Source organism: Neovison vison, chromosome 3, assembly GCF_020171115.1.
Source record: "Neovison vison isolate M4711 chromosome 3, ASM_NN_V1, whole genome shotgun sequence".
Classification (NCBI taxonomy): domain Eukaryota; kingdom Metazoa; phylum Chordata; class Mammalia; order Carnivora; family Mustelidae; genus Neogale; species Neogale vison.
Window position 1 is genome coordinate 45748345 of NC_058093.1, and position 23136 is coordinate 45771480.

Genomic DNA, 23136 nt, shown 5'->3' on the forward strand with positions numbered 1-23136 from the left:
TCTAAGCAAAGCCTGCAAAGCACCCTTGATCATGGTTTAAAGCCATGTACAACTGCCCCTCTGTGCCCCACGTGGCCTGGGCCATGGCCAGCCCCTTGCAGCGAGTTTATGCTCCGAGGACATCCCTATGCACGTGGGCATCACTTCTGACCTTCCTGCAACGCCACACCAGCTTTCTTCAACTATCAGCAGGAGCAAGGTTCCCTGGTGGCCTCTGTCTGTTATGCCTGCTCTGGGAGAGGGTTCCTAGCGCAGAAATAAAATACGCCACAGCAGCTGTGGGCTTACCCAGCAGTCAATGAAACACCAGGTCGAAATTCAGTAGGTGCATTCGGACAATTTAGAACCAGAGATCCAGTTTAAGTGGCTCCTTTTGCGGCCAAAATATATGATGACTAGAGTCACGACCAGGCACCAGCCCTGCATGCGTCAGTCCGTTCACTGACAGATGGGCCCCTCTCTGTCTGGAAGACCGCCCCTGCGCAAGACCCACCGGACTGCTCATTACCCTGTGTTCGTGGCTGTGCACAGAGCCTTCCTGTCCACACCTGCCCCCCTGCCTCACTGGGTGAAGAACTGGGTGCTGCTCGGGCCACCAAGAGGAGGCTCGGAGCCTGCGCACGCCCCCACTTACCCGTACCAGTAGCGGGGGTCGCTGGAGATGCAGTGGTTCAGGTTCCGGTGGGCCAGAGCCTTCTTCTTATTGAGGACAAACTCCTGCAGCTTCATCTTCACCTCTGTGCTGGCCACCGCACCTGGCGCAGAAGGAAGCACAGACAGGTGACCTACTGGAGCCTCTACCCGGGGAGTGCAGGGTGGCCGCGGGGCTCCTTGCCTGACAGGGAGCGAAGGTGTGCAGACGGGCCCAGGGTTCTAATTCAGGATGTTGCTGATGCCGTGACGGCTTCTCAAAGGAAGGAAAAAGATGGGAGAAGTTTTAATAAGAGGCCTTCTTCCCATGACGATTTTACATAATTGCATCCCATCTAAAATGCAGAAGTCATCAGCATGAAGACTTACTATTACCTAACACAAAACCACCAAGGGAAGTTTGATACTGTTACATAAAAGACCATTCTGAATCCGGTGCTGGCAGCGTGATGGCTTCCTTCTCACTGGAGCAAAAACAGCAGACGCTCAGAGCGCTTCTGTGCACACCCCCCGGTGCCAGTGACAGGGACGGAGTGTGCACCCTGGGTGGGCACACGTGATGCTTGTGTACAAGGAAACCGAGCCGGCTTCGTTTCCACGCGTGTCAGAGGAAGTTTCTGTTCCTTCCAGCTCATCGACTACTTACTTCGAGCATGTTCACCAGGCTTTACTAAAGTCAGAATCATGCGCTCTGTGGTTTTCTTGCGTGCTGGTTACTCACCCAAAGAGAAAACAGGCAACTTTGAGAAACAGACCCACAAAGCAAAGCCCAGACCTACCGCTCTATAGTAAGACCCGTGCGAGTCTGATCCACGCTCATCGGGGCTGGGCTCAGACTCCATGGCATGCCTGCACCCACCCCTTCCCTGTGAGCAGCAGAGTTCCTGTTGTGCAGAACCAACCAGGATTCTTCATGGTGGAAAGATACTTCAGAAGGTGAGCAAAGCACAGTTTACATTTTACAAATCCATTTCTGACTGGAAGGCATTTTTAGATCATCCTTGCTATTGTCGTTGTTCGAAACTACTGCCGTGAACGTGAGCAGACGTCATCATATTGAGAATTTGCTTAGGAAGGATCAACAAAATCAACATATTTAACAAAAGGAACCTTATAGCCCTCAAAGCATCTTCTTCTTCTTCTTTTTTTTTTTTTTTTAAAGATTTTATTTATTTATTTGAGAGAGACAGTGAGAGAGAGCATGAGCGAGGAGAAGGTCAGAGAGCGAAGCAGACTCCCCATGGAGCTGGGAGCCTGATGTGGGACTCGATCCCGGGACTCCAGGATCACGCCCTGAGCCGAAGGCAGTCGTCCAACCAACTGCGCCACCCAGGCGTCCCGTTCTTCTTCTTTTTTTTAAAGATTTTATTTATTTATTTGACAGAGGAAGAGAGATCACAAGTAGGCAGAGAGGCAGGCAGAGAGAGGAGAGGAAGCAGACTCCCCGCTGAGCAGAGAGCCCAATGCGGCACTCGATCCCAGGACCCTGGGATTATGACCCAAGCCGAAGGCAGAGGCTTAACCCACTGAGCCACCCAGGCGCCCCTCGAAGCATCTTCTAATTGCTTTCCCAAGTGCCTTCATACATAGACAATCATGTGCCACGAGTAGGCAGGCTCCCCGCATCTTCATGAGTACTCGGGATCACCCTATGTCTCTGTCTATCAGTACTCAGGATCACCATGTGACCCCGCATCTCTATCAGTACTCAGGATCACCCCACACCTCTGTCCCTCCGTACTCGGGATCACCACGTGACCCTGCATCTCTATCAGTACTCAGGATTACCACGTGTCTCTGTCCATCAGTACTCAGGATCACGACGTGACTGCATGTCTCCATCAGTATTCGGGATCACCACCTGACCCCACACCTCCATCCGTCAGTCCTCAGGATTATCACATGACTTCGTCTTCATTAGTACTGGCGACTGTCACTTGCTGCAAATGGGAAGGGCAGCCGGTATTTCACTGTGGTTCCTGATAATTCCCCGGGCAAGTAGTTATCTTTCACTCTTGTGATGTATCTTTATGTCCTTGGAGTATTTTTTCTTGCAGAGCATTCTCATGGTACGTTTGGGGGTGGCACGGTGGGTCTGTGTGTTTACCTTTTAAATGTTCACCCATTTGAGCTGTAGGTTTTACAGCAATAAATCTATTGTGAGCCTCCTACACTAGGCCTCACACATTTAAAGCTCCCATGAGCACTGTGAGCAGGTATCATCAGCCCCATGTGGTCCGGGGAGCCTCCCAGGCGGCAACCAGCGGCAGTGTCTAACCAAAGCCCCTGGCTCCCTGGACCCAGCTCTCCCTTCTCCTCCATATTTGTGTGCAAGCCTCTGCCCTGGTCTCTTGTTTCCTTTCAAAACTTGGATAATTTTCTAATTGTGTGAGATAGCATGTGTGTGTGTGTGTACACATACGTGTATATGTGCAAATACATACATATGAACATGTGTTTGTCTGTATATATACATACATATGTATGTGTACACACACACACACACACACACACACACACACACACACACACACACACCTGCCCCTGGTTCCTCGCACCAGGCTCCTAAAACCCTTGCAAACTCCTGATCTAATGTGGTGGCTGGACTCTTGGGAGGCTTCTGGAAGGGGCTGGTCACCGGAAGAGCGAGCCATCATTAGAAGCTTAGACTTTTCAGCACCATCGGCAATGGACTTAACGGTTGGTCATGAGGAAGCCCACAGGATGGGGTTCAGAGAGTTTTCCGTGTGCCAAGAACGCGACACATACCAACAGCATGGGGACAGAGACTCCAGCACTTGGGACCTGCCCAGACCTCACCCGCACGTACCACACCATTTGGCTGCCCACCTGCGTCCTTGGACACACCGTTCAATGAACCAGTAAACGTACGTCAGAACTCCCCTGAGTTCTGTGAGCTGTTCTGTCACAATTCAGTGAGCCCAAGGAGGGGGCCATGGACACATCTGACCTGCAGCCTGGACTTCCAGCTGGACTTCCAGACTCATGGGTCTGATTCTCCAGGTAGACAGTGTCAGAACTGGCACACAGCAGGACAGCCGGTGGTGGTCAAGCTCGGCAGGAGACCCCACGTGGGCGGCCACCAGCACGTCAGAAGGGAGGCTTTCCAGGTATAAAAATAAAGGACAAACACAGGAGGTAAGGACCAGGTTTCCCCCAAGAAAGGAAGGAAATACTGGGATTTGTCCTCATTTTAATATTCAAATGCTAGTTTGTATGTAGTCTGCTCAGGTTTTCTCATTGCAATTTTTTCCATTTTCTGGAAGTGCTGAAATTGATCTTCAGTTTGCTGGTTTGGTAAATAATCAGTTTTATTTTATGCTTGGTTTTCCAGTGCTGGGTTTTCACTAACTGAGCTGCTTGCTGTTGCTAGATTTTCACGTTTCTTTCTGATACACATGAAATGGGTTTTGGTGTGAGACTCTACAGGTATCTTGACAAACTGCTCATAAATTGTTAATATCATTAGAGAAACTGTCTTTGCTGCCACTGTTTTCACACCCCCAGTACACGCTCTCATTCACAGACTTTGTCTAGCTGTAGGTGTGTCTGCGTTCTCGGAGGCAGTGTGCCCCTACAGTTCCATCATAGAGCCTTCTGTGGGTGGAGGGTGCTGGTCAGAAAATATGAATCCCTGGGGACCAGGTCCTCCATAGCTGCGGTAGGGCTTGATTTTAGCTCATCCAAGGGAAACACAAAGAAATTCACTACACTGGGGCGCCTGGGTGGCTCAGTGGGTTAAGCCGCTGCCTTCAGCTCAGGTCATGATCCCAGAGTTCTGGGATCGAGTCCCACATCGGGCTCTCTGCTCAGCAGGGAGCCTGCTTCCTCCTCTCTCTTTCTGCCTGCCTCTCTGCCTACATGTAATCTCTCTCTGTCAAATAAATAAATAAAATCTTTAAAAAAAAATTCACTACACTGATTCCAAAGCACCTTCAGAAGCTCCCATCATGACATACTGGCTTTTGTCCAGGGCCTTCCCAGGGTCCGAGGAAATGACCCCATCGGCGCCCAAGAAGAGCAGCTCACCAGAGCTCTGGGCACACCATGTGCTGGCCACTGGGCAGAGGGCATGCGGGAGGACAGACACGGCCAGGCCAAGCTATGGGTGACCGAAGGCACAAAGTCACCTCTGATTCTGAGCATCGCGGCTCAGTGCCCTCCAAAGGTAGCCAGAGTCAGGCTGAACATTGATCCAGAACACACAGAGCCTATTTCCAGTCTACAAGTGGGCTTGTCAGAAAATCGCACGAACACAGGGATCTGCGTATAACGTGCCCAAACATGCAGTCACCTGGCATACCCTTAACCAAGTACCAGCACCAAGAACAGCTGAGGATATACGCCAAGGGTTACCCGTGTCAGGATACAGCGTGCCTTGCAACCAGGAGCAAGAGGCGATGCAGGGCGCGGTGGGAGGCACGGAAGGGCAGAGAGCACAGAGGGCCGTCTATGCAGGGGAAATGCAAATCCACTGGTAATTCTCAAGTGGACCCAGCTGACAAAAGAAACCATAGTGGAATGAGGAGCTCTGGGTTTCCTTCCATCTCCCGGTGCTGCTGGTCTCACGGCGAAGTGATCAGACTGCCTGATGATGAGGGGGGGGTGCACGAGGGGGAAGACCCAGATGAAGGAAGAAAAAATGGCCTCTGGTCCTTTACAACTGTGGGTGCAGGAGACCGGAGAACGCAAAGCCGGGCAAGCAGCAGAGTGTCTCGGTAGGTGCAGGAAACTCCTGAGAGTTTCCCAGCAGACCAAACCTGGGAAAACACCTGTCAACATGGATCCACTTTCCCTCCATGGGAGGAACGCTTGTGAGGCCCCCACAAGCACTCCAGGGACAGGTTGATCCCAACGACCATGTTTCAGGAGGCTCTGACCCTCCCTGCTTCACCTGTATCCCTGGCTGGCATCACAGGCTCCAGAACTCAAGGAAGCACAAAGAACAAACCCTCCATCCCAGCTAAATCCCAGGAACGGGCAAGCACAGCACAACGTGGCAAGGAGTAGCTGCCTCCCCTGGAGGAGACACTGGCCCCCATCAGCCCTTGTCCCCTGAGCTGTCTGTCACCTGTGTCCTCACAGGAGGACATACGACTGACCTGTGGTCCCTCCACATGCACAGCGTGGGAGAAAGCACCTTACGGACTCTCTTGGATCCCATCAAGCCAAGCCCACCTCCCTGAATGCAGGAAGGTTCCTTCCAGCACAAACAGACAACAGGAACACCACGGAACCTCCCTGACGTGTCCAGCCAAGGCCACATTACAAGAGGGGGCAGATGGTGACTGGTCACAAGGGCGGCCGCCTGGGGCACTCCCTGGACCCTCCTCCCAGGGGCAGCGGGCACCACCAGGGTACAGGTCCTCACACTTGCACATGGCCGTGGCCGCGGCCAACGCCAGTAACACCGCGCACCACAGAGGGACCGTCTGTCCTTCGTGCTTCACAGGAGAGGATATTCAAGGAACAGCCAGCATCCTTCTAGCTGTTTACTCATCTCTCAGCAGATTCTGCTGCTTTCTGCTTTCTCATTGTCTATTCTCTTCGTGGATATGGAAATCTTGGCGCTCTTATTAGAGAGATCTCAATTCTAACCTGACGCGCCTCACAGAGCAGTTCTTCTGACACTTAGGAAATACTGAGTTAAAAAACAACTGTTTCTCCTCTCCTTTTTTTTAAAGTTTGTATTTGAATCCCAGCTACTTTACATCATACTGTATTAGTTTCCAGCGCACAACATGGGGACTCCACACTTCCGCGCATCAACTCTGGGCTCACCCAAATACTTCTACCTTAACACAGAGTTACAGAACCGATAAAACACATTCAGTACACAAATACCTAACAGCTCTAATTTTCACTTTTTAACAAGAACAAATTCATGCTGACTACCATTCATTCATTGGACAGGCTTTATGTGCCAGATTCTGATCTGGTTGATGGGGACAGAAATGAAAACAGAAAAGACAAAGCCTCCTCCGCACATGGGGCAGGATATAAGGGACAGGCCGGTGAGAACAGACCAGGCAGCATGGGGGGCTGAGGAGATGGCGCTGGGCACCGGCCCAGTACCTGGGGGCCTATGGGGTGGAGAAGGTGCTTCTAGACACTGCTTGTCATGATGGACTCATGTTTCTCCTGCCCCACGGGCCTCTGAGGAAGGCCCGACTTCAAAAATGGGACAGAGAGTTACTTTCTGGATCAGGTGTTGGATCTTTCAACTCCAGTCCTTTGAGCCTATTTTTTAAAAGATTATTTTTTAAACAAAGCGAACGAGCAGGCTGGGCTTGTAAATAGCAACGAACAGAAAGGTCGCTGTGCTCGCTCCAGGCTCCTCAGAGAACAAAGCCTGGCATTCTGTTGGATTGTCCCTTGGAATCTGTGTATCTGAGATCCCTCAATGTAGTTAAGCTAAGTAAAACCTGGCTAGAGATCATGTGTTCGTGCTGAATGAGACGAAATGCCACGAATCGTAAGAATTCACTGTTCCTTAGAGCTCATAACGTCAACTGGTATCAATAAGTAAAAGAGAGTTGAAGAATTATTTAAAATTAAAAATACTGTGAACGTTTACAAATGCAACAAAACTGTGATTAAATATTCAATAGGAGATTCACTTAAAAAAATAAAAAAACAAGAAACTGCACAGATGCCTTGCACTGAGTTTTCAAATGCTTACCAATGGGAGACGCCCCAGGCCATTTGCATTCCCCCACAAACGCCCTTTTAGCTGCTGCGAACAAGGCTCTCCTTTATGCTGCGGAGCCCGCCCGCGGCCCCGCTCACATAAGAGCCCCCGAGTGGCATCCACCACAGCGGCCTGCCAGGCCTGTCTCCTCACAAGACCACACTCAGGGCTGCAAAGCCTACACGAGCGTGCCAAATACCCAAACCGTACATAGTTTATTATTAATAATAAAACCTGACCACCCAAATCCACAAATTGAAAACCACCAGGGTTGCTGCTAGTGACGAGCGTGGAGGGAAGCAGAGAACATTCCAATGCTTCGGCTGGGGTGGGGAGGACGTTCAGTAGGTAGGGAAGAAATTGTTTTTGACATGTAAACAGATCTAAAATGTTTTCTGAAGTCAAATCTTTTCACATTTTGTGAAGCTTAAGATGTTATTTTTATTGGAGGATTCTGGTAAACTACGAGGAACTAATTTAGCCTGAGCTGCTTTTTAGCAATCTGGAAACCTGGTTATTTGGAGGTTAGTTGTGGCACACATCAACTAGCTCATACTTACAGTTTTAACTCCCATCCTTTGATAAACAACGACTTCCCTCCTCCAGAGGAAAACACATTAATTAGGATACAGAAACAAGGCTCGAGCAAAGCACAGGAGGATGGAAAGGGGGCAGGACCCCCTTTCAGGGTGTATGCAGTCCCGTTGTGCACACCTGTGGTTTGGCCCCCGAGCAGAAGTCCCTCTCACAGGGCTCAGAAAAGGGCTGGGTGCTGTCATCTAGGGGGGTGGGCTCCCAGAACAGAGGGCTGTCCCCAGTGACAGGCCACGGAGCCCATTTGGTAGTCAGATTCCTAACACTGAGCAATAGGACTCACCTGGATGCTCGGTTCTCAATCCTGGCTGCACACCAGAATGATCCAAGGAGTTCTAGAAATAACGATGTTGAAGCCCACCCTCTACTCCAGACCAGTGGCCTCAGGACCTCTGGGGGATTTCCCAACACCATGTGCCACCCCTCACAGGTGGTCAGCACCCCAGGAACACCTTGGCCAGGAAGGTCTCTTCACACAAGGAAGTCTCCACACACAATACACGCAGTGGTTGACCAGCACAGGGCTGTGGATGGAGGAGAGTGTCATCTAGCCAGCGGGCTCAGTGGTGAGGGCAATGGTGTGACCACCCCACCTGTCCCATCAGCCCACCGCAGATAGAAGTCTGCACTCAAAGAACAATTGTGTCTGTTGCCAACACAAATCTGCAATTTAGTTTCCCCTGATGGGCTTTCATCCTCGTGCCTGGAATCTTGACTATGGGTCATCACAGCCTGGAAGTCACCATCTCACCCAACTGGTGGAATAGAACGAGGCACACCACTCAGATCTAGTAATTACTTTCAAACATTGGTACAAAAATTAGATCTCATGCAGAATAAAAACTCTCCTGATGTGCTTCTTACGTTGAAAACTCTACCAGCCCATTAAAGTGAAAATACATTTAAAGTATATTATTTCAAGAGTAAAATACACTGCAGTAACTAATGATCATGAAAGGTTACTTCTATGTATAAAAACCAATTACTAAATACATACAAATATTTCAGAGACACAAACTAAACATGAAAAAAATACACTGGCTGCATAGGTGAAGAAAGAACACCAGCCTTTCCGAAAGGGAACAGATACGCAAATGTACACAAGCCTGCAGGCATGGCGGCACAGATGGGCCGGGTCCTGACTCTGGTCTAGACCAGACCGAAGGGCCAGGCTGCACCGGGAGCGGAAGCCCACGTGCTACACAGGGGCCATCAGGCAGAGGAAATGCAGCAGCGAGGCAGAAGGCATGTGTGACACACAACACCAACAGAGGGTTTGGGACCAGGACGTGAACAGAACCACCCAAGTCAAGAAAAAGGGTGACAACCCACCACAAAAATGAGAGAGAGGCATGAACAGGCAAGCACTTGACGTGAGACAAGAAAGTGTGCCGAGCCTCGCTGGTAACCAAACCGAACTCAGAGTGGTTGCCAGCAGCAAGCGCTAGCAGGAACACAGGCTGTGGGCGCTGCCCTGCACGGCTGGGACGGCGCTTCAGAAATGGCTGGGTCTCACATATGAGAGGCAGGCACACACATTCCCTAAAGTGTGAAGCTTGAGCCACTTCGCACCTGCCCGTCCGCACTAGGGGACATATCCATGGACACGTGTCCCAGGATCACCCGTCACAGCTCTGGTTAGCAAACGCCCAAATACCTACCGACCACAGGACAGACGAACACAGTGCTGTGCCCATGAGTGGGGCGGCAGGCAGCTCCCTACAGCAGTGAGCTCTTGCTACACAGGACAAGAAGGACACACTGCACAAGGGGGGTGCTGAGTGAGAGAAGCCAAACACAAAGAGTCACATGTTAATGAGTCCATTTCTAGAAACCTCAGAAGCAGGCCAAAGTGCCTTTGGTGTGGGATGCCAGGGAGGGGTTCCTTTGGGAAGGAGGGGAGGAGCAGGGTCTGGAGGGCCCAGGGGCCCAGACACTGCTCCTGTCCTGGTCTGGGGGCTCTACTGGGGGGTGAGCTTGTGAACAGTTCCCTATGTATTGGAGGCTGTGCATGTTTCTGTGTGTATATCATACACAGTACAAAAGATTCTTAAATAATTTCAAAGAACAGACTTGACAAGAATGCTTTAATACGTTGCATGCTGTCACACACGTGTGGATTAAAATCTGAACAGAAATCTGAAGTCTAAAATCTATACAACAGGCTGTTAAGACGGTTTTTCTAGACGGCTAACCGTTTTAAGTAGCTGAAGATAACGGAGTTCTGAGGTTCGTGTGTGTTACTGAAATATGCAAATATCACTATTTTTGCTCAAGGTGCTGGAAGTCCATCACCCGAACGTCCTCACACCAGAACCCGATGCAGGAGAGAAGTGCACATCTTAGCTCATGTTCAGTGTCACCAGGGATCAAATGAGTTCCGCCGAGCACCAAAGTCTCAGACAGAAATGAGCCGAGCCCAGCAATGTGACACCCACTCTCACTGCTGTCTAGGTCCTGGGTGTGTCACTGGAAACAAGCTGCCGAAGACAGAGGCACAGACACGCGTGGGAGACAACTGCCTTCGGCCTCAGTCTGCGCGGATGCGGCCCATGTGCAGGACACGCCAGGCCTCACAAACACTGGTCCTTGCTGAGCCCACTGGAGGCACCATGTGGCCGGGGACTACGACTCCTCCTCCAGGGACATGGGAAGCCGCCGCCCCATCACCTTCCACAGGGTGAACAACATACAGAATCATCTCCTTTCCTGGAAAATGACAGACCCCACTGGTCTTCAGACACACAAACACTGCCACTAGAAAAAGCAAACGTTAGGATCAAGAGGGCCAATGAGAAAGCAGGCAGTTGGCCACTGTGTCCCCACTCAGCCCCCAGGCCACCCCACAAGCGAGGCCTGCTTCTACGGGGCTCACAGTGTGCTCACAAGAGGAAAGAACTTTGAAACCTCCAGGACGAACTTGCCGGTGAAACCCGCTTTGCACCTGCTGAGAACACTTTAGAACACTCCAATCAAGCCAGAGGCCATGCTGCACACCCCAACCGAAGGCACGGATCCGGGCTACACTTGCCCAAGCTGAGGGCGACATGGAGTGCTCCGCCTGGGGTAGGGTGCGGGGGTCCCCCGCGGGCTGCTGCCTACGGGACCCAGAGCCCGAGAGCCGCAGGAAAAGATGCCCCGGCAAGGCCCCAGTGCCCCCCAGCTCGTGATCGTGCCTGCACACTTACTCTCTTTGCCTTTTTCCTTGTTCTTGAGCTGCTGCAGCTTCTGCTCGCGGTGCTGCTTCTCCAGCTCCTGCTCCTGGCGGTGCCGCTCCAGCTTCCGCTGATGCTCCAGCAGCTCCTGCTGATGCTTCACGGCCAGCAGCTCCTGCTGTTGCTGTGGGGAGGGAAGGGGGACAGAGACGGTCAGAGTCTCGCTTCTGAGGAACACGAGACAGACACACACATGAACAGCAGCAAAGGGCCAGGAGTCCACACGTTTGTGTCGCCTACGGCGAGGGCCATGCTCTACACGGTCTGCACGCAAAACCTGACTGCCGACTTTCTCAGCAGTAAAAACTAAAATAAAAGCCATTTTGGAGAAAATGCACGTGAAGATCTGGGTGATTAACTGCATTGGAAAGGGTTCTCGGAGAGTGACACAGCAGGGCTGGACTGGGTGTGGCTGCCCTGGAAAACCGGGAGAACTCCTCACCAAGTTACATGCATGTCTTCCCTGGGACCCAACAACCCCATCCCTGGCTGTGGGTACACGTCTGCACACCTGCCTGGATAAGAAGGGCACAGCGGCTTGCTTGCAACAGCCCAGCCACCCAACAATGGGAAAGACCTATGAGAAAACACAGGTGGGCTGTCAGTAAACAAAAGGCACACGCACAAAAGGCACTGACGGGCTCGTGGGCAGAGTCGGCCCTCAAAGACTCCCCATCTGTGATGTTCTGGTGGTGGTGGGGGATGGGACGCTTGGGGACATGGCAGCTAAGCCACAGGCAGCATCCACACCCAGCCTGCAGCACTACGGGCATGCAATCCCTTTCCTTGTTGTTGTGGGTCTTGTTTCCATGGCCCCTCCTGGGTGGGTGGCTGTCCTGCTCCCTGTGCAGAACGGGGGCCACATTGGCAGTCCCAGCAGCCCCAGAACTTTCTAGCAAGGAAATCTAATGCACACTCTCCCAGATCCAAGCCATAAAGTGCCTAAGACAGGGATAGACTGACACATCCCTCTGGCTGTTCCCAGGAACTATGGTGGACACCTAAGGGACCAGCCAGGGACATCGAGGTACGTGGAGGCCCACGGGCTAGACCCAGAGCACAAGGCAAGGCAGAGCAAGGGGAACATGGAGTGAACAGGACCAAGGGGTGGCCGTGCGGGGCACGAGGTGCTGTTCTGTGAGGAAGGCATCGTACTCTGCCAGCTCTAGGGTGTGGACCCTGGGAGCCCTCCGGTCTCTGGGGAGGGGGCTGAGCTCTTTCCCACTAGAGGCCACAGGGAATGAGGGGGCAGTGCCACCATCTGGGGCCCCGGCGGCTTCCTGGGCCCCATTTCCCACAGTGCCATCACTAGAATGTACAAACCACCCAGCTTCTGTTACCAACCAGAACAGCTCATAAATTCAGAAAACAGGGTATCAGATGGCTCGGAGCTCTCTTTGATGAAGACGTAATATATGTCACCCACCACGTCTGTGACTTCTGGGAGGTTCACATCACATTACACAGAAAATGTTAAAGAAAAAGAGCATCATTGTAGAAATCTATAAAATGAAAATTCTCACTCTCCAGATAAAGCCCACAACCCTGCAGTGGGAACGCGTGTGCTAGCCAATAAGACGGACATTCGCCAAAACCTCAGATGTAGCTGTGACAGTAACAGCTGAGGAGCAAAAGGAGGCAACCACCAGCTCATAAATGGGGAAGGTGCAAGCAGGAAGTACGGCCCAAGGGCAAGGTGCCGGCCACACCCTCACAGACAGTGCCACAGGAGGCTCTTAGCCTGGTCTCGGACAGATACACCCTACGGCGACAGCCCTGGCAGCCAGCGTTCCAGCCTCCCAACCTCCAGTCTCACAACCTCCAGGCCACCCTGACTCCTAGTCTCCTGGCCTCCCAGCCACCCGGCATCCGGGTCTCTGTGCCCTGCTGCTGGGGAAGCACCCCATGGCCTAGCCCCACAGGGCTCAGAGCAAGGGCAGGAAGCATTAGCGTGGCCTGGAGCTCAAACCAGGCCTGTCTCATCACACAGCAGAGTCCCAGCAGCTGTGTGGTATTTCTCACTGCAGGGGACCCGCAAACTGAGCACAAACTCGACCACCTCCCACTTTCTACAAAGGGGAAGGGAACTCCCTTCCAGCCAGAAACACAGGGACAGAATAGCAGAGAGGCAGGCGTAGCTAGGCCCAAAACCAGTGGAGGAAGGAGGAGGAGGAAGGGAAGCGGTGTCTGGACCCCAAGCAACAGTGTGCCCTTCCCGTGGAAGATGCCTTCCCCTGGAAGATGCCTTCCCTCAGAAGGCAGGCGGGACCCAGGTGCGGGGGCCACGGTCTGGCAGCGGATCAAGGTGGCCGTGTGTGATGGCAAGGCCATGAGGTCCTGCTCAGTGGCCACCTGTGGGGTCCATGGTGTGGAAACTGAGAGTCACTTTTCAGAGCTTTCCTATGAAAAAAACATCCCCTTCCAAACAGGCATCTTCCATGAGCTGGAGACCGTGAGACTATCAGAAGCGTGCCAGCACGTTCCTGGCCGCTGCTTCCAGAAGGCTTGTGGGTGGTGCTAGGCGGAATCCAAAGGGCTTGGGAGCAGGGAGTTCGCTCCAGGGCCCCACATCTGTGTGCACAGGTGAAGGCGCCCCAGTGGCAGTGGGCCACGGCCAGCAGCTGGGGGGCTCCGCAGTGTCCACAGGCTGGAGGGCGGTCCACACGGCTCTGGCTGAGAAGCCCCACACGATGGTGTCAGACAGTAGATCTTATAACCAAATGTCCCCTCGGTGCATCACCCAGGCCCCTGAGCTGCCCACACACAGCCCTGGGTTCCCTTCCAATGGCTCGGTACTCATCTAATGCACAAATGAGGAACAGGCAAAAATCCACTGAATATAGTCTCAAAATATTTACTTTTCAGCCAGAACCTGGAAGGAAGATCTTTCCATTACCATTACAGAAACACTGAAACCACCACTGCCAGATACTGGTGATTAAAATTCACAGGACAATCTAACTCCCAGGAAATCAATACTGTCATGGAGTTTTCAGGAAAGTAGCTATTACGTCTTGATTCCCCCAAAATGCACCACAGCTACCCTACAGGCCTTGATCCCGCTGCACTTGGAGAGGCACTCTGCCTTATCAGCTGATGGGACAGGAATGTGTACAGGCTGCCCCTACCCGAAGGCCTGGAGAACGAGCCAGTCTGTGGCTCCTGTCACCCATGGTGTCACCACACAGGCCCGTTCCTGGACCTTGCGACAGCAAGCCTCCGTGCTCCCAGCTTCTGGAAAATGAGGAAGAGGTACCAGGTGAGGAACTCCCGCTCGCTATCCTGTACCCACCCCCCATGCTCTGTGCCCCACTTCCCTGGGGAAGGGACAAACATGCCCCACAAGTACAGCCTCCAGCCTGTGAGAAAGAAGACACGCAGAGAAGCCGACTTTTATGATGGGCACAATGCACACTGTCCCTGACAGCTGGGACCTCGCTGACAGAGGTTGAGATCAGAGCTTCCTATGGGCAGTGGGAAGCAACGAGAAGGTGTTTTTCTGCAGACTGAAATTATTACGAGCAATCTTAAGTAAGATGTCCACCACCTAATGTTTCCAAAGGAAAAAACCCAGTAAGAACAAATGCCATTACTCTAACCAGAGTTTAATACTGAATTTCTGTTGAAGTCAACACTGAGCTCAGGACGAAAAATCAGATCCCAAGAATTCAGTTTGACTCTGACTTTGGAGTTCAATGACCACATGCAAGTGTCTCCACTGAAGGACAGCATGGGGACGAGTCTTCACATGGCTCCCTGGCCCAAGAACAGGATGCTTCCAGGGCCCAGCAAGCCCGGAGGGCTGCTCTCCTCTCGACGAGGGAGGACGACTGGCTCGCGCAGTGGTGCACCAGCTTCCAGGAGAGCATGGTAACACCACCTCAGTCCATTGACACAGGCCCTGCTCACAGCGCTGCTCCAAATCCAAGCCCCGGGGCCCTGAGGTTCTTCAAAGTGCTTCTGCTGACACTGTGGCCATTTATGAGGCCACATTCCTTGGGCCCTAAAGTGCCCTGCATCACAGACATGCTCTGCAGCAACTTGGGCTGGACGCTGTCTCAGCCCCTCAGCGTGCCTGAGGGCCACGAGTGTACTAGGTGTGTGTGTGGCTGGTGGGGGCAGGCCCCAGGGCCACAGCCTGCTCAGGCTCCTAAGGACGTCACCTGGCCACATGCACGGGAACCTCTACAGGGGCCCAGAACCCCAAGAACGAGCACTGGGCTTCTTCTGAAAGTCCAGGGTACCTTCCTGATTTTAAATGCACACGTAGACTCCTGTGGCTGATATGCAAACAGCCCCAGCCCCACTTCCAGAAGATAAGGACTACACATCTGAGGGTCCCGTCAGCCAGGTCATACCACTAAATTCTGGTTGCCAACAAAAACCAATCAAGCAGTCAACCAACTGTGACCATCTTCCCATCTCCCTGATGTTAACTAGCCTCCTTGAGCTGGACTTTAACCACCCACGGTCCGCCAAGCTTCGTGCCAGTATGCCCCCACTGTGAAGCTATGCCCGTAGAAATGGTGTGTCCTGGGGCCCGTGGGGACCCACTGGCCAGCCTTGGCCACGTGCCTGCTCCTGGGGCTCCTTCCCTGCTGCTCAGTGCACCCCTGACCACAGATGATGGCTGCATCCCATCCTCCCACTCTGGTTTCTCTTCCTCCTTCGCCAGCGGCCCAGGCTGGGGAGATGCCTTACCTAACCCAGGACAATGGGGCCAGGAGGAAGGAAGAGCTGACTGGGCTTCACAGATGGACGGCTGGTTCCCAGGGCCAGAATCCCTGTGCTCAGGTCCACATGAAGCCAGTGAGAGCATGTTCTTCTCCCTAAGCAAGTCCCACGGGCCTTCCTCACAAGACAGATGTTTGTGTACGGAAGGGGACAGCAAAGGTGCAGGCCAGCCTGTCTCCAAGGCCTGGTATCTGCCATTATGAGACAGGACAGACAGATGGACACGTAATTGCCCCTGCCACCTACTTCCCTGTGTAACCTGGAAAAGGTTACACCAACGATGAAACACAGGCTTCATGCACACCCTTCACACTGTATAGGCCTGGCATGGTCGGTGCTCAGAAAGCTGCCCACCAAGAGGTACGGAGCTGCCAGGTAAGAGCCCATTGCCAGCTAGAAACGGAGCCATTCAGAAGCCAATACCTGCCACAGCGCAGGGTGCATGGCCTGGGACTTCAGTCGAGATGCCCCAGGGGCTTCTCACTCAGCACCCCACTTGCTTTCTGGGCAAGCACAGGCAGACCCAGTGACCCTCACCCTCAGAACACAAGGTGTGCCTGAGAGGAATGGAAACAGGGCATCTCCTCGCAATGTGGGGCTGGCTGCCAGCCTCTGGGAACACGTGCTGCTCAACCATGGGTTTTACTCGTCATTTGGAACCGAAGTGTTGTTCCCCCTGGGGTCCTCAGAAACGGGGCCATTTCCACCTTTAGCTCCTAGGGTTTCTGGTTCAAACCAAAAGGGCGTGTTCGGTAAGTTTGAAACCCTTCTCCCCTCTCGCCTTGTGGCACAACCAGCAGTGGCCCAAAGCTCCCACCCACAGCGGGACACTCAGATGTCACAGACACAAACAGCATCAGCCTTCGGCACGACAGTCCCCACGAGGAAGGTCTGCATCTAGGCACCCAGCACCAGGGCAAGGCCAGGCTCACTGTGGGCCACTCCAGAGGCTGTGGCAGGGAGAGCCCTGAGGAAAGGGGAGATGCAGCGGTTCAGGGAGACAGTGAGGGCAGGGCCGGGCCAAGCCTGGCTGGCCTGCACACCTTCTGCCCTCACCTCACGCTCCGTTGCGGGAACTCTGAGCTCTCTGTAAAGGCTCGGCCTCGGAAGTGTCTCATCATGAGACCTGCATCTGGTCCCACTGGTGGCAATCCTGGCTCCTTCCCATCCATGGCCTCCATCCGAGCCACTTCCCAGGAGGGCTCTGGGCTGTGTACAGCATCCACCAGTGACTGACCCCTTTCCCCATTGCTGCCATAGACTTGCATCCTAGGCCATGGCAGGCAAGGGAGCCTGGGAGGGTCATGGGCCAGGTCCAAGGCAGCGTGATGAAGTGCAAGAGCCCAGAGATAGGAGCCGATGTGAGCATGTCCCATCTCTTCTGCACGGCACGGGACAAGTCTTTTTCCGCAGCAGGTAACCCTCTCCTGCTGCCACCCTTGGAAACATACAGAAAGTTCTGCTACACTCTAGAAGGCACAATTACAGGGGATGCTTGGTAGCGAAGGAGAAGCAGGGCCCAGCATGGAGCTGGAGTGTCGTCAACAGCCCTCAGGTTAGCAGGTCCAGCAAGGCCATCCACCTGCCTGTAAAGACTGCCTAGAAACCGAAGCGGCTGGTTGAGAAGCAGTTCCTTCCGTCAGCACACTGAGCGGGTGCAGGCGGGTTCAGGGATGACGCAGGACTTTGGGTGGCACACGGCAAGAGCTTTCCCAGGAACCCAGTTGGCAACAACCTGTGGCTGCCTCAGGTGACCTGGAGCCCTGGGGCCCAGGGCAGTGTGTCTTCGGCCACCTGGAACAGGTAATGAGGAGAGCAAACATCACGCCTGGTCTCCTTTCCATCTGATCCCTCTCCCTAGGGAGAAGGCTCATTGCTTCAACTAGATGGTCTTAAGACGCTCTCCTACCCCCGGAAGCAGCACAAAACACGCTCACACATTTCTTATATACTACACACATGCCTAGAAATTCAGCCTTGCTAGGAAAATAAAGGACATGCAAGTTCAAACAGTGTGGGGATGGTTTGTATTTTTTACCTCTTTGACTGGAACTCCCCTGAGGCCGGGAATCGAGAGGCCTCTGAATGCGCCTTTGGAGGAGGCACTGGTGCCTCCCCTTGAGTGTGACATCACCTTGCTTTCATGGAAGACCTGCATTAGTACCCATTTTCAAAAGAACCCTGAAGAGGATTTTCACCTTGATGAAAAAACGTGAGAAGAACAAGTGTGTGGAAAGCAGGCGTTGTGCAGGGAGCCTCCCAGACATCCAGAGCAGCAGGAGGTACCCTGAGCACTCCTTCCCGGGAACCTCTCTCAACAGCTTGGCATCCAGCCGCCAGAGCTCGGCGCTTGTATCTGGGAGCCTGTGTGTTTCATCTCCATTGACTCTGGGCGTCTGTTAGCAAGTTGTGTCCTAAGTACCAGAAAAGTCTGAGAGGTGATTTTCTAACTCTGGGAACGCTCAGAAAGGTTTCTGTGTCAATCAGTGGTGATTGCTTCTTTGCTTTATGCCATTTTGGCTTTCAAAAGCCTTCATCACGTAGGTACATACCAGGGACCAGCACACCTCGGATGTGTGCTGGGGGGTCAGTCCTACACGGGATATTATTAATACTCCTGAGGCCCTCTCAACACATGCTTGCATGTTCCTTCTACATACCCTTCCCAGGGTCTTTAAGGCCAAGATGCAGGAGACAAGCTTCCAGAAGCATGGGGTGCCACGAGCAGCGGCCTGTTTCCAAGACCTGCTGCAAGCTGGCCCTGGGTACCCCAGAGTCCAGATCAGTTGGGAAGCAGACCAATGACTCCAGCTGGAATAGAGGGGTCCCAGCCTTATATCTCTTCCCATCTGTTAGCCAGGCTCTCCTCGGGCCGGGGATGAGGTCTGCAACCCCCATGGTGCTTATGGCTTGCCCCACCCCTCCCCGTTCTGTCTGGGTTTGGATGCAGTTCACTGCTCCGGCTCACTCTGCCTTTCTTATTAGAAACGCAACAGAATGACGTTTAAATCAGAGGTCAGTTACTTCTGAGTTCATATTTAACCATCAGTTTACTTATCAAGCTCCATCCTCAAAGGTCCAAATTCTTAGGCATGCCCGAGGACAGATAGCTGCTCACTCTTTTGAACACCTGCAAACATCAGGGAATTAAACGGAGCTCATTTAGTCCTCCACCTCAGTGGCATTAGCCCATGCATGGTACACAATATTCCTGCAAAGACAGGCTGGTTTTGACTTTTATCCATCTGACTGGTTTTCATTTGAGTATTTCAGATATATATGTAAAATCACCTATGAAACTAAGAGGACAGTCTTAGTTTGGGGGGTCCCCAGTGCCCGTGTGGGGCTGGCCATGGGAAAAGATGGTGGCAGGGTGCCCTGAGGCCCCAGACATGCGTGTCCCACCCTTGTGCCTGGGGGCCCGCCCTGAAGCACATCAGGTGTGCGTACACAGGGTCTGAAACACAGCCGTGTGGTAATGACCTTGCCTGCCGGTAACAGCCTATTATAGGGACCTTGCTAACGGCACAAGACCTTGAACCCCCAGACACTTGACATTTACTGTTAGTTGCAGATAAATGTCGCATGTGCCTAGAAGAGTCCAATTCAGGGGCCAGAAGGATGGCTCCCAGGCTGGACGGAGGGTGGGGTGGTCAGTGTTTCACAGGAACACTGTTTGGGGAGATGAGAAAGTTCTGGGATGGACAGTGCTAAAGGCTGCAGGACAGTGTGAGCGGACTTATCAACACCACCGACTGCAACGCAAGGATGGACAGCATAGCAAACCTTATGCTACTGTGTATTTCCCGTCCTACAAAAGTGAGCCAGGGTTAGTGGTTCCTCAAAGAGTTTAATAGACAGCTGCTGTGCAACTCGGCAGTCCCCAGACCAGGCATCTCCCCAAAGTAACACAACGCAGATACTCGGACAGAAGCATTCGTGCAGGCAATCACGGCAGCATGACTCACGACCACCAGCAGGTGCCGACAGCCCGACTGTCCATGCACGGGGGGTGGATAAGCAGACTAAACAGCCACGCTGAGTACCACTTGGCCTTAAGAAGGGAAGAAGCACTGACGCGGCTAACATGGGTGAGCCTTGAGGGACTTACACTGAGTGATAGGGGCCGCCACGAAGAGCCACGCATGGCCCGACTCCGAGCATGAGGCCCGTCCAAAGTGGGCAAACTCGGACCCAGAAGGGAGATTAGTCTGGCCAGGGCAACAGGGAGCACCTGGCTCACCAACGCAGGGTCTCTTCTGGGGGCGATGGAAATGTTCTGGGGCCACCTCGCGGGGATAGTCATACAATATTGTAAGTGCATTAAATTATACACTTCAACATAGTAAATCATAAATTCTGTGTTATATGAATTTGACCACAATAAAAAAAAAGGATGAGGAAAAAACTAAGGAATTCCCATAAAAGAGAAGGGGAAAAAACGAACAGAGGTTTCGTATGGGGAAACATTCATCTCCCCGCTGGCATGCCAGCGTGGCCTGCCCTGTTCTTGGATGCACTCATGAACGGAAGTACCGGGCCAGTTAATGGGAATGAAGCAGAGAGAGGCTGAGTAACCCAAGGCAGCGCCTCGGTCCCCATTATGTGCTCCATCTGCCCTGACCAGGATCAGGAGAACATTCTGAACTGGCAGAGGGAGTGAGGCCCCATTTCCGTCATTTAGAAAAACCCATGGTTCATGAAGAAGGGTAGGTCAAGTAGGTACCTAACTGGTTACAAGAAGAATGAAGAGCCAAATGACAGCATCTGATGGGACACTGAAGTCATGCCCTTAACATACAGAGATACTCATAGACCCAGGAGCAGGCAATAGAGAAACAGCAAAGAAAATGCTACTTGGTAGCAGAACATGAAAAAAGTCAATAAGCATATAGAAATACGGTGGCGGACAATCAAGGAAATACACACAGGATGTGAGACAGAATGGAAACTGAATGTGGAGACGCGCCAGCAATGGGTCAGACCGCTGGGGGTGACTCATGGCCCTGCATCCCTGGAAGGTGTGATTCCTGCACAGACGTGCCCTCTTGCCCGACCGCTGGGAGGGGGAGGGGTGCCGACCGTCCTGGTTCCTGCTGCCTTCCTAACCTGCCTATGGAATCAGCAAGGGGTTTGGGGGGATGGAGGCAGGGAGACAGAGATAGACAGAGGGACACAGGCTCGCCTGGGACTGGCACTCAATAAGCAGCAGCACAGGGGAGCACCTGCCTTGGCTCGACAATTCCAGGTCTACTGTCAGCACGATAACATGCACGAGCATGTGAAAATCATGAGAAACTGAAAATTACCTTCATGGTCAAGTACTCGGGTATTTTGATTATTTAAATTCATTACGGTTCATTGTGAGACTACAATAAACCATTAAAATCGAAGTTTACACGCCAGGTGACACTGCAGACCTAAAAGCTTACCTAGCCCTCAGCGGCAAAGTAACACTTTCTCCTTTGTAATCTCCGACTACTCAGTAATTAACAGTAATGATGTATATGATCTGAGAAATTTTTTTTTTTATGTGTAAACATTCCTTGTGAAAACAGCAGTGCCCAGACACCAACACAGACCCTTCTTCTCTCCCACAGATGACCCCAGGGTCCCGGGGCCCAGGCCTGCCTCTCCTCCCGGGGTGCTGAGGCTCTGCCCCTCGAGAGGCTGCACAGGAAGGTCTGCGGGGAGGATTCCGTGAGGGACCCTTAAAGAGGAGGTCAGCATCTGGGCAAACGTGGCTGAAGTCTGAAGACCACTAACAGGGACAGAAAAGAGTATTTTTGAAGAGATACAAAGCCACAAGAACGAGAGTGCAGAAAGGGCTGGCCAGCAGGCTTCTAGGAGGCATTCTATAAGCTGTAGCACATGTTGGGGAAGGAAGGGCTCCTAACGCACAAGGCCGTGGCTGCCACTGGGGAACCAAGATGGCAGCCACTCTGGTGGCACCTGTGTCAGTGGCAACCCCACCCCCACTTAGTGTTCACAACGTTCAGTCAGTGAGGCTGAATGCTGACAAGTTCCCAGTACAAAAATATATTTTCAGTGTCCCAGCCCATGGCCCTGTCCCCTCTTCTTCATGATGCTCCTGTCTCAGTCAGTGAGTCCTAGTGTCCAGTCCCCTCTGAACATGGTTCTCCTCCTAGAGAAGACTACTGAACTTCTGGCTCCCGTTTGCAGGCCGCCCGACATCCACTGCCTTGGGTCTATTTCCATATGAATTCTCATTTTGGCTTCAAGACTGGCCTTGGCCAGTGGGTGACAGCATCTATGATTTGAGCTTCTGCTTAAAACATACTTGCACTTCTGTGAGGCTGGAACTCTGAGAAGAGCAGATAATCCACTGGTCTTCCCGCCACCCAGAAGACCAGAGAGTGATGTCATCCCAGGTCACCCGGCCACCAGTCAGCCAAAGCTGACCCAGGGGCATGAGAGAGAGCCCACGCCTGTGGAACAGCTCCAACAACCCCCAGCAAACAGAACACCTGCTGCACCAAGTGCTGCGTCTGGGCGGTTTGTTACACAGCAAACGCTAGCTGAGACGCCGCACGGCAATCTTTGCGGTCCCTGTGAAGTGGCGGCCATCACCCCTCTGACAGGAAGAAACTTGTGCTGGCTTACAGGATGCAGCTGTTGCCCTTTTTTCATAAAATGAATCCTTCAATCAGGGAACATGATCTAAAGATGTCCTACATTCAGAGTTCAGATACCTTAAAACACAAAAATCCCATTATTGTGTTGTTAACCCTTAAAAAGAAATTGCATGCGGCCTGAGACCCGCAGGCCTAGGAGCCCCAAGTGCGACCGCTGGTGTCTGTGCACAGGGAGAAGCACTTACAGGCTTCTAGACTGCAGGATGGGATCTGTAGCAGGGACACGAGAGGGGTGGAAGAGCTGAGGGCTGAACCAAAGGGCACGGTCACTAGATGGTGTGTGCTAGAAGCACACACCCATGGACAAAGCACGGAGAGCCTGAAGAGTTCTGTCTTTGGAGAGCAGCCTGAGTACTTGGAAATGCCCAGTGTGGCAGGGTCTGTAGGTGCCTGAGGGGTGGTGGGGAGGAGAGCCATATCATTCCTGTAGGGGGACATCACCACGCAGGATCTCTCCTCAAAGGGCAGAGCTGGTCACAGGGAGACAGGGAGCACAGGCCAGAACAGACCTCAGGCCTGGGATCCCAGCAAGAAGCGGGGACGGGCAGGCTCAATGAGTTACTGCTGCATTACT

General features: G+C 52.7%; 1 protein-coding gene across 5 annotated transcripts in view; it reads right to left on the reverse strand.

Annotated features, from left to right (window-relative positions):
• HDAC4 (histone deacetylase 4) overlaps positions 1-23136 on the reverse strand; it is a 288242-nt gene that overhangs the window by 86605 nt on the left and 178501 nt on the right. For 4 of the 5 annotated variants that reach the window (XM_044241969.1, XM_044241968.1, XM_044241966.1 and 1 more), the window contains 2 exons: positions 11146-11296; positions 635-755 (listed from right to left, as the gene is read on the reverse strand). In XM_044241969.1, the coding sequence (XP_044097904.1) occupies positions 635-755; positions 11146-11296 (272 nt within the window). The remainder of the gene's footprint in view (positions 1-634; positions 756-11145; positions 11297-23136) is intronic. The other variant, XM_044241967.1, reaches the window with a different exon arrangement.